The following is a 12,570-nucleotide window of genomic DNA, read 5'->3' as shown; positions in this document are numbered from 1 at the left end:
GGGGACTTAGTATATGGCTCGGCTTCTCAAACCCACCTTGACAAACTTGACACCCTCTACAATTCAATATGCCGTTTTGTTCTCCAATGCAACTTCAACACACATCACTGCGAAATGCTCAAAGAACTAGATTGGTCATCACTTGAGTCTAGGCGCAAAGTTCATCCTGCCTTCAAATTCTTTCTGGGCAAGCTACCCAGCTACCTTAACAAGCTCCTCACCCCTACCACATGCAGCACTAATCCGAGAGCTGACTCAAAGACTGTTCATGGTCCCAAGGTTCAACAAAGTATCCGGCCGTTCCTCCTCTTACCGTGCACCCCAAAACTGGAACAATCTACCGGAGACTCTCACATCCACCACCAGTCTAAGTTCTTTCAACACTAAAGCTGTCTCATTTTAATCTGGTCTGTAACTGTTACATACGCCTATAATATATTATCTTTAACTGTACATGCAATGTCTTGTATATAAGAACTAGATTGGTCATTACTTGAGTCTAGGCGCAACGTCCACCTTTCCTGTCTTGCCATTAAATACTTTCTGGGCAAGCTACCCACCTATCTAAACAAGCTCCTCACCCCTAACACATGAGATCTGACTCCAAAAGACTGTTCATGGTCCCAAGGCTCAACGAAGTATCCAGCCGCTTCGCCTCTTAGGCTAAGGCCCCGCTGCCTCAGACCACGCGCCCGCACTGCAGAAAGGTGGCGCATGGAGAGGCACTTGGGGCTTTTTCCGGTCCAAAGGGACCATTTTTGCGAGCGGGGGGGGGGGGGCAAAATGGGTGGGGGGGCACAGTCATGACGTAGGGGGGCGCGGCCATGATGTGAGGGGGCGGGACCGCCCCTCAGCCGTTCAGCCCCTCAACCATGTAGCCGCTCACACACACAGACAGGCACTCACGCACTCAGGCACACACATGCACACACATACACACACACAGACAGACAGGCACTCACGCTGCTTTCCCCCCACACTCTCCTCCCCGCTCCCCGAAGCCTCCCCTCCTCATTGGCTCACAGCCACACCACGTGACGCGTCGCCGCTTGGGATTACAATTCTCTTGAATCCCCTGGCGGCTGACGCGTCACAGCGTGTAGTGAGCTGTGCAGTGAGGGCGGACTGGGACCGGCTCGGGAGGATTCCCCTGCTGGTGAGGAACGCTCGTGCGGCCGCCCGCGCCGCCGGGCGCAGCGGGTCCCAGCCCTTAGCCCTGCCGGAGCTACAAGGAGCTTGTGATTTCGGCGAGTGCCGCGTCACGTGGCATGCAAGGGAACCAATCATGGATTGGATCCCAGCAGCCAATCCGATTTCCCCCCCCTGCTCCTATCCCCCCATTCCATTCACCCTCCCATTCCGATTTCCCCCCTCTGATTCCCCCCCTGCTCCGATCCCCCCCCCGTTCCATTCATCCCCCTGCTCCAATTTCCCCCCTCTGCTCTGATCCCCCTCCGATTCACCACCCCGTGTGTATTTGTGTGTGTTTGAGGGTGCCTGTGAGGGTGTGAGGGTGCCTGTGAGTGTGTGAGAGTGCCTGTGTGCGTGATAGTCTGAGGGTGCCATGGGGCTGAGGTGCCGAGGGGGGGCTGAGGTGCAGAGGGGCGGCTGCAGTGCTGCGCTGGGGGCGGTCCCGCCCCTTCACGGCATAGCCGCATGCCCCCCACCCGTTTTGGCTACGCCCCCCCCCACACGCCAGAAAAAAATTCACTGCAGATTTCAGATCGCGGTGCAGTGAATTGCACGCGCCGCCGGCAAGCAAGGCGGCCGTGCGGGCGCTTGCAGCGGGGCCTTAGCCCTAGCGTGCACCCCAAAACTGGAACAATCTACCTGAGACTCTCACATCCACCACCAGTTTAAGTTCTTTCAAAACTAAGTCTGTCTCACATTTTAATCTGGTCTGTAACTGTTTCATACGCTCATAATATATATTATCTGTAACTGTGCACGCAATGTCTTGTATATAATGTATACCCTGCTCATTATGTAACTGTATTTGTAACCATGTATTATTTGTCTTAACTCTGTGCCCAGGACATACTTGAAAACGAGAGGCAAATCTCAATGTATTACTTCCTGGTAAAATATTTTATAAATAAAAATACATTTAATATACAGTTTGTTCATAAATTATTCACCCCATTATGATTTATTATGGCTTATATGATGAATAAATTGGGGACACCCTGTGTATTTATTCCTTATATGACTTACATGTGTGTATCTGTATCTATTTTGTAGTATTAATTATAGAAAGGCTCTGCCACTCTGATTTTACAGCATAAATACATATTTTAAAACATTTTCCTGTGTTACGTAGAACGTGGACAAATACAAAATGATAGCTGTGTGTTGTGTTTGTGGGACTGCCCCATTCCAGATTCAGACTTCAGAAACCCTTCACATTGTGAGCATGCAAGGACTGGTGCTCAATCCATTTCATTTCTTTAACACAAAACCACACAGCACATGTGCAGCCAACACATGGAAAGAGCAAAGGTGACGACTGGGAAGCAACCAACACATTCTGAGTTTTAGCAGATAATATTATCCTCTTTCTGGGCATCAGACAACAATAGGGTTTTCTATCAATTGTCTGCCAGCATTTCCCCCTCACAAAAATATACCGTAAATATAATTGGTGAGGGCTAAATGCTGGCAGACGATTGGCGAGTTACACGTTCACTGCTCATCCAGTGGGTGTTCCATGTTTAAAGTACTGTGGCATGTAAGGTGGGGTGGGGGGAATGGCATTCCTACTGCAGCCTACATATCCTACAGTAAGTGCCACTAACCCACAATGCCCGCCTGTCTCTGTACCTTCTACCTACCAATTAGATTGTAAGCTCTTCGGAGCAGGGACTCCTTTCCCTAAATGTTACTTTTATGTCTGAAGCACTTATTCCCATGATCTGTTATTTATATGAGGATTGTTGTGTATTACTACTGTGAAGCACTATGTACATTAATGGCAAATACATATATAGCTAGAGGTTTTCATGGTGAACTGTTGTGAGGGGGAAATACTTTGTTGGTTGTGATACCTTTTGATGGACCAGCATGTCAACGAGACAAGATTTTCTTGCATAAGCTTTCACGATTGCAGAGGTTGCGTCGTCAGATATACGGTTACTGGCATTCTTCCATAAGTTATGAGAAACGCTGCTATGGAGCAGTTACAAGACTTGCCCTGTTGTAGAGCAGCTCTGATCTCATGGAGCTGTGTTACATCCGTATATACCAAAAGAACTAGCACTTTATATATAAGAATAGAAGCTCTTCTGAAAGCTTATCTCAGCTAAAATGTCACATTGTAATGATGTAACATGATTTATGAGCAAGCCAAAATAACCAAGTGTTTTATGTAAGACAAATAAGAGAGACTGCACATGCCAATAGCAAACGTATTATATTCAAATGACCATGTATTTATATTTATAGTTATCTATAGATCAGATTTGATCAGCAGATATCACTATAGATACATAGTCCCCGTTACAAATATTTATACTGTGTATAATACAGAATTAATCTGCTCCACCCATCACATCACAATAAGGAACTGTCCCCAGCAACACATGACAGGAGATCTGGGTTTCTAAATATCCAATCTATATTGTTGCAACATTGTCCGTTTGAAAGATACAAGAAACTCCAACTGTCAGTCTGAGACCAGACATAGGGAGTGCCAGCCCAGGTGAGAGGGGCATAAGAGACAGCCTGACATGAAATAGGAGGCTTATAGGCAACTGCTAGCTAATTAGAGGGATACAGAAACATCTCCTAGACAAATATCAGTATTTGGATCAGTATACTGCAAGTAAGTCTATAGGATAAAGTATCTGACGTCTAAATTTAGCATAGGTTGAACTTGGACGGATGTCCTTTTTTTTTTTCAACCTCATCTACTAAGTAACAAAGAGAAGAGTGTTTAAGAGTCCACAGTAACAGTTCCAGATATTTGCTGGCCTGCTCAAGTGATCAGATAACAGACAGCAGGGAGGCTTTTTCCTGCAACATAAGTATCCTTGACCAATTACACAGGTACCTCACACATATTTAACCCTCAACATGCCTGCAACTTGTCAAGTGAGAAGCGTTCCCACACTGTGCTGGCAATATTGACCTACAGTATGCTGCATTCACATCAGACACTGGAACTAATTAAATGGACAATTATGCAGTGTCCTCGTGTATTGCAACTGTATATACTAAACTGTATGTTCAAAACTAAAGCTGTCTCACATTTTAATCTGGTCTGTAACGGTTACATACGCCTATAATAAATATCTCTAACTGCATGCAAGTCTTGTATATAATGTATACCATGTTCACTTATGTAACTATGTATTTGTAATCATAACTATGCCAAGGACATACTTGAAAACTAGGGGTAACTCAATGTATTACTTCCTGGTAAAACATTTTTATAAATAAATACGTTATGGGATATTGTTTTCAGAACAAGTGAGGTTTCCCAGGGGGCATAAAGCACCAGTAAATATAAACACCTCATCTGGTTTAATACAAGGGGTGACATGATGTATTAAGGGTGTGGGGAAGGACTCAGGCCCCATCCTAGCACATAGGCATAACAGATAAGGCTAGGTCCCCGGTGCCTGCTGCAGCAACAAGAACTGCCCCTCAATGGGGCTGGCCCCACTAGCTACCTTGGCGCGCTATTTGCCGCCGCGTTGCTCGACCAGATTTTCTAAATACAAAATAAAAAAAAGTGTGTTTAGAACTGGCGACGGAGAGATAGCCGCGCCTCCTGGCATTTCAGCCAATGAGGGCAAACCAGCTGGGGGTCCCACCCCCCTCAAAAGCTCATCTTTCCCCCTGCAGCTCCAGCACAGACCGCAGATGGCGGCTTGAGAAGGTGCACGCGCCGCCAAGCACGCCAACCCCAGCGCGCGCGAAGTGACTGGGGCCATAACCTGAAGTTTAACCTTTTTTTTGTGCCAGAGGAACCGTCAAGCAAAGTACTTTGGCAGCAAAAGGGTTAAACCTCAGATTCACAAATGTATCAGGCCGTTGGTTCACAATGGCCCAATGTGAAACTGCACTTTTCAGTAGTTACATAATGACTTCTGAGAAGCGAAAACAAAAATTATTTTTTTATTGCTTTGGTTGTAGAAGTTCTCCCTTTCTCCATAAAAACCAAACGCCCACATTTTAAGGCAAAATTTGCTGCATCGGAAACGACTTAAAAATTGGGGAGGCGGGAGAATTTGAATGTTGCACATTAACCCTTTGCCCTCTAAGTAGTATCTGGAACAAGGCACGTGATGAAACAGATTGACGTTCTAGGACAAACAAGATGTGAAAGTAACGTGTTCAACTAGAGTAAGGGTGGCCAACTCCAGTCATCAAGGTCAGGCTTCCAGAATATCCCCGCTTCTGCACAGGTGGCTCTGTCAATGACTGTGCTCAAGCGGGGATATCCTTAGGCTAAGGCCCCGCTCCCTCCGTCAGCGCTCCCGCACTGCAGACAGGCGGGGCGCTGACAGACACAGACCGCGATATGCGGTCTGTAGGGAGCGGGAGCCGGGCGGGAGTGGGAAGTTTGAGCGGGAGGGGGGGCGTGGCTTGAGCGGAGGGACTCGCTACTCTCCCCCCCTCCCTCCACGGGCTGGCACTCATGCACACACGCAGACACACACACACACACACACACAGACAGAAGCAGGCACTCACGCACTCAGACACACACATACACAAACACAGACAGGCACTCAGACACACACACACACACACACACACACACACACACACACACACACACAGAGACAGGCACTCACGCTGCTTTCCCCCCACACTCCTCCCCGCTCCCCGAAGCCTCCCCTCCTCATTGGCTCACAGCCACACCACGTGATGCGTCAACGCTAGGGATCACCATTCTCTTGTATCCCGTAGCGGCTGACGCGTCACAGCGTGTAGTGAGCTGTGCAGCCAGGGGGGACCGGGACCGGCTCGGGAGGATTCCCCTGCTGGTGGGGAACTCGCGTGTGTCCGCCCACGCCGCCGGGCGCAGCAGGTCCCAGGCCTTAGAATCTGACTTGTTGGTGTTCCTTGAGGACTGGCTTTGACCATCCTTGAACAAGTTGTTGCAAAAAAGCAACAGCTAATGTCAAAGGTTACTTGTTTTTTAATTAAAAAAAACAAAACAAAACAAAAAAAAACAGCACAGCACTTTTAGATTTATTTTATTGATCTTTTAAATACACTCATGTAACATCCACTATTTGAGCCACAGTCCTCTGGCAACAAATGAAACACCAACTTTACAGTTAAATGTTCTATGCAGAGACTATTTACAGGCCCACCCACGAGAGAAAAGGCACAAAATACAGCCAGCGTCCAGGGCCCCTCCAAACCTCTCAAGTTTGTAAAGCCGACAGCATCAACTGTCCAAGGATTATATTGCAAGGCTTCTGTACCTAGCAGTTTTGACACCTCATGCACAGCAAGATCTATTTGCAAAAGCAGAACATCCCTCTATGGTGTAGAAAGAACATTGTGGGTACTCACAGACACTATGCATTAAAATGAAGGCATAGCAAAACTGGTACAAGATTTAAAGTGTCATTCTGCTCTTAAACACTGCCCTGAGAATTTAGCTCTTGGGTACTGCAGGAGCCTGGCTGCCATGAATTAATCCGACTCCAGAGGTAAAAACAGGGTGCGACTATTTAATAGTAACTGAATACTGCTGACACGTCTAAAACAATGTAACTACATGTGACATTAATCTTCTGCAAACAGGTGATTACCTTAAATGTAAAAAGGTTTAACCCTTGTTTAGTGTTGTGAAAATACAAAAAAAGTTAGATTAATTGTCACGTGACGGTCATGAAAGTAGCCATTAAAATTAGAAAGTGGGAGAAAAAAAAAAGTATTTTTAAAACATGGGATATTAGAAATGGGATCTGAAGCCACATTAGAGCTCGCCGGGTCATTTCAGTAGATTTGATTTCTGGTAAACTATTAGGAAAACGTTAGAGAATATATGTAGTGCAGAATATATAATTTAAGTACCCGTAGATAGCATTATTCAAGCCTGTGGTTTTCTGCTCATGCCCGGTTTATTAGAATTACAACTTTGTATGTGGTGATGCTTTTTAGGGGAACAACTTTATAAACAATGATTTTGTCTCTAGAGAACCAGAGCGCTTTCAAAAGCATGTTTGTTTCTTCAAGTGTAGTGGGCACAGAATCCTTTAATCTATAACAAACCCAGATGCTGGTCCTCTAAAAGGCATCACAGCATACAACAAACCTACATTTATCCAGGACCAGTATGGCTACTAGACCTTCCGGTTTAATATTGGAACCAGAATCTATTTAATGTTCAGAAGAAAAAAAATTAAGTCAAACATGAACATACAAGCACTTACAAATGAATCACGCCTTTCAGTATATGATATACATCTTTAAATATTGGCTTGAGGTTTAGAAAGACAGGAACCCTGAGACAATATAAAGGTAACAACGTCAGCTCAGATGGTGTTAATAAAGTGGGTCCTTATTCAGTATGGTTTTCCATCTATACAATTAGGCAAGAAAGACACAGCTAATGAATCCTTTACAGATTCAACACACACTGTACTCATGCAGTAGACCAATTGCAATTTGTGTGTAAAAATTCAGAGGCAGAGACCTACAATACCTTGCAATGGCAAAGGCAGTTTCTACCAGGTAGCAAACGGATCATAACAGCATTAAAATGGTGTATAAAATACTGGACAATTCCTTTATTGAATACCTTTTCACAATGTATGGTCTCTAAATGCCAAACTTTAGTAACACTCAACCCAGTTTTTTCTTTATTTTACCCAAAATGACAAAAAAAAAAAAAAAAAAAAGATTTTTTTTTTTTTAAAACCTTTACAGAACGGGTATCTTACAAACTGGCTTTTTCAGAAAAAAATAATGTTCATACAGACACATCTGACAAGTTCTTAAAGTCTGCTTTAATTTATAGTGCTTAAAAGGTGCAGCTCCTCACATACCAGCAAAATGATCTAACAGCAGTAATGGCTTGATGGGCTAAATCTTGTTCATTGATGCTTTAAAAAAAAAAAAAAAAAAAAAAAGTAGACATATTTTCAAATAATTTGATAGCCGTCTTGGAAATATTTGTAAACAACGTAGATTAAGACTAAGTTGATTTCCTTATTTTCACATTAAAAAGACCCCCTCGCCCGTTTAAACTGACTGCACGGCAAGGAAGGGAAGGAAATAAATCCGATCAGATCATTTGGGAGGGAAATCCTGCTAAAAATGAAAGCTCGATTTAAAAATAGTTGCCTGAAAAAAAGGCATCCGGTAACAAGATTTAACGTATACATACATTTGCTATTAATTCACTTTTCTCTTTAAAAGCACAATTAGGACCAATTAGCAGGACAATATGTAAACATGCATACACGTTTCATTTTAGTTGAAAAAAATATGGTGTCAAGTTGCAGATTTTTTTTTCCCCCTATGAAGTAAAAAGTCCCTCAAAAAATGTGATTATTTTTATTCCAAGAGGAGCATGGCATTATTTTGCCATGTCTGCCTCTGATGCGGGAGAGTTTTGTGTTAGAAAGACTGCTTGAACAGAACCGCTTTGGAGGCAGAGCTGTCAATCACCGCTCTGCTGTCCGAAGTCACGCCCCACAATGCCTTGCATATCGATTCGCAAAGCCTTTTTTGGGTGTGACTAAAGTGAGGAATTGACGGCTCGGCCGACAAAGCTTTTACCGTGTGAGAGAATCCCATGTGCACGCACTTACAACGGAGGCAGAGTTGTCAGTCACTCGGTTCCCCGTCAGGCCTCCCAATGCTTTGCAAAGTGCAACGCAAGGTATTATTGGGGGGAGCGGGCAGAGCTGTGACTAACCTTCTCCCTCTGATGGGGTGCGGGGACCTATTGCAGTGGTAGCCTCAGGGGAACAAATACACATAAGGCTATTTTAAATGAGTGCCAGGCATCCAAGATGACAGTAGGTGTAAACACAACCTCTGTGATTCCTTTAGCATGCTGTGTGAGGCATTGCAAGACATTGTACTACTAAAGGGACCAACTATATTTAAGGAACATTTTTTTACAATTCTTTAAAAAATAAACATAAAAAGGAAGCGACAAAACAGGGGACAGCGCATTCACTATGGCTCTAGAATAAAACATTGGCTACACAATAAAGTGTAATACAACCCATGAAGCGCAGCCTTGACTTCAATCTGTAATTTTTTTTTTAACTTTCATTGCTTCAGGAAGGCAATATCACAGGACAACTGGCATATATGCACATTACCCTCATTTGCAAAGATCGTTTTTACTCTACTTTTCTGTCACAGAAGGACATTCAAAGCCGACAATGCATAGGCACAAACTACTCAGACAAAATTCAAAACTCTGTTTCATCAATTTGGATTCGATGACACACGATTAAAAGTACTTCTTATTCAATCCGATCTGTTGGTGGTTGTGTGTCCACTTTTATATAAAGGCAAAGCATTGGCATTAAAAAGGTGTTCCAAAAGCCTGGAGGGAAGCAGAGAAGCTCACCAAACCAGACCCAAAAAAACCCAAAAAGAAACAGGAAACAGGCTGAACACTTCATGCTTCTATGGTTTCTCCTTACTGGTAAATGAAATATCAGTTATGTGGGGACTATGATGCTCTTCGCTAGTAAAGTTAGGAGGGCCAACTCTGCATTGCCATCAGCTTTTTCCAGTGCATTAACAGCTTCTTGCAAGGTGAAGCCTGCACTTACAATCCGTTCTACAGCCGGCTCAGGGAAAAGAGGCGGCGGGAGGGAAGGAGTTGAACCTGCTGCAGACACATGTAGTCCACCCAGAAGCATTCCAGGCTCAGCATTTGTTTTCGGAACTCTGTCATCCGAGCCTGGGGCTTGTGCTGGAGTCTCTTTTCCAATGCGGATTTCACCCTGTGTTACGGGGAGACTGGACAATATGTTCAGGTTTTCGGAGCAGTTTTCAGACCTGTTGGATACGAGGCTATTGTATGTGTGGGGTGGTACAAAAGCAACAGAAGAGTCAGTGCAGCTCTCCATGCTTCTTCTGCAAAGATCAGTTGTGTCAGAGAGATCTAAACCCATGACCGATTCCGTGCAGCTGTCTGTATATGCTACGTTTTCAGACCTTGCTTCATCTTTGCCAGAGTTTCCAATGCCATCCGTTCTTGTTTTGCTCAATAGGGGCTCTGGTAACATTCCCTCATCACTGACAAAATGGTCTGTTACACATACATCTTCAGCATTTTGGTTGAGTGTAAGGTCGTTTAGAAACCCATTTTGGTGAGGCTTCTCAAAATGGTCCTCATCTTGGTCTTCAAGAACCGTTTCAATTGAATGATGAATAGGGTTTTCATCCTGTGCTGTTCTACATGATCCAGGACCACTCATAACCAGAAGTTGATGAAGCTCCTTCAAGGCAGTGGCCAAAGAAAAGCACTCTTCACCCACATCATGCACGGAGGTATTTGGTGGGTCAGGGCAATTATCCAAAGAAGTACTGTCAGCTGCTTCGTATATAGCTCTGGACATGTTGTCATCTTCAAATTGCATCATGATACCAGAGGGAATTTGCTGTTGTACAGCAGCATGGCGAGAAGCCGCTTCATTTCCCTGCAGCTCAGGAAAAACAGTGCTTTCACACGTTTCAGTACCACTCGTGTAGCACGTGCTATCAACTGCACTCTGAGGGGTGGCAGTGTCTACTTCCATTGGGGCTTCTGTAATGTTGATCGAGAGAGCTCCCTCACCCTGTCCTTCCCCTGTACTCTCTGCTAATGCAGCAGTGGGAGAATTCAACAAACCAGAAGTTGTCAGGTTAACATCAGAATGCAACTCCCAATCAATATCTTCAACATGATCTTGCAAGTGGAAAGGAGATTGTGGTTGTTCAGCTTCAATTGTCTCATTTATGGGTTCTATCTGCTGCTGAATGTCTGAGGAAAGGTCTGAACCTGGCCTGTCCGCACGCTCTGTATTTGATGCCGGGAGATCCAAGACCTGTACTGCCTCTGTTGTCTGATCAGCACCTATTACACAAGCAGTCCCTGCATCTGCTGCACTCATGCAAGGATTGAGGCTTTCAGCGACTGAATCTTGCACAGCAATTGGAGGTGCCAAAACAGGAGGATGCCCAGTCTGCATATCATCCTCCAGGACAGAGCCCCGACTCTTATCTCCCGAGGTTGTGACATTGGATAAGTTTAATAGCTCTGTACTTTCAGGCTTTACTCTTTCAGCCACAGTGGGCAGGCGCGAGCAGACAGGAGTGGGAGCAGAGGTTGAGCGAGCTGGGGGATTTGAAGCTGGTCCTGAAGAGTGGGCAGGGCCAGGAAGGCCATCAGTCAGTGGTGCTAGTGATGGAGCCTTCAGTGAGGTAGTTTCCTTATCTAGAAACAGAGCAGAGGAAACAAAGTGAAAACCTATGACTGGTTGAAGAACCGGAAAGATGCCCACATCGTTTTACAATAGATCTGTAGCGTTGCAATAACCATAGCAGTTGGGAGACCTGTTTGGATTATGATTCACACACAGACTGTACAATGTTTAAATCACTTTTGCTGCTATGGGGTAGGGCACCAATGCATAGCTGGGCCTGAACCACTTGCCAATTAAGGCCAAAGTGTCTTTGATTAAACTGGAGAAATTTAAACTGTGCTTTCTAGTGTTTCTCATCATTAGGAATTAATTACATGGAATCCCGCATCATCATGGATTACCTGATGACTAATATTTGCAGGTATTAAGATTAAAGAGAAGAAACTATTTGGAGTGGATGACACTTCCCTCCTAGAAAAACAAAGCAGCACAGCAGCTCGCACAAAGACCCCGGGGCACATTTGATACTTTAAGCGCACAACAGTCAAAGACGGATGAGGATGTCTGTTATGGTCTTTGTGGATTGCAGAAGCTTTGTTACAACATGGCATCTATGAACAACTATTTACCTTTCATGGCTTGCAATCGTCTTTTTGGGACCATTTTGTGGCTTTTTTAGTCCATGCATTGTTAATTTTTTTATTTTAATGTTTATACACAAGCGCACAACTTGCTTGATTTGTGATCTACACTGCTCATCCAGGAATTAAGCGGTACCCATGTGGAATAGGGAAAGATCTTTTTTTTGTGCCCACTAACTTTTTTTCACATTTGTCTCTAGGTTGTTCGTTTTAATGAACTGCTCTGGTTATTTTTAGGTGTGCCTTGTTTCATAGAGGTGGTTTCTGTGGTGGAAATTGGGTGTATAATAGTTTCTTTAGAGTGCCTCCGTTTATACGAGTCATGCAGTGCCACTTCCTTTTATTTCTTGCATATCTATTTTCGCTGGTAACATTTCAATACTGCAGACGTTCCCATACATTGGATAAATACTGTAATTTAATGTTTTAAGCAATTCCATAAAATGATTGCCAGTGAAAATACTAAAAAAAAATAATTTAGAATTACAAATGACTATCCTGAGGCATTTGTTGTAGTAAGATTCTATGGCCCTAAAAACTTGATTAAATACGTTCCATAACTAAGTGGGCCTATACATTAACTGCTG

General features: G+C 44.1%; 1 protein-coding gene across 2 annotated transcripts in view; it reads right to left on the bottom strand.

The window, feature by feature from the left end:
• Positions 1–6,189: 6,189 nt before the first annotated feature.
• DDI2 (DDI proteasomal shuttling factor 2) overlaps positions 6,190–12,570 on the bottom strand; it is a 30,467-nt gene continuing 24,086 nt past the window's right edge. Inside the window, exon 9 of one of the 2 annotated variants that reach the window (XM_075605913.1) lies at positions 6,190–11,413. In XM_075605913.1, coding sequence (XP_075462028.1) covers positions 9,651–11,413 — 1,763 coding nt within the window. In that variant the 3' untranslated portion in view covers positions 6,190–9,650. The remainder of the gene's footprint in view (positions 11,414–12,570) is intronic. The other variant, XM_075605914.1, reaches the window with a different exon arrangement.

This window comes from Ascaphus truei, chromosome 6, assembly GCF_040206685.1.
Source record: "Ascaphus truei isolate aAscTru1 chromosome 6, aAscTru1.hap1, whole genome shotgun sequence".
Taxonomy (NCBI): Eukaryota; Metazoa; Chordata; class Amphibia; order Anura; family Ascaphidae; genus Ascaphus; species Ascaphus truei.
The sequence above is the reverse complement of the archived record's forward strand: the minus strand, read 5'-3'. Positions and strand labels throughout refer to the sequence as shown.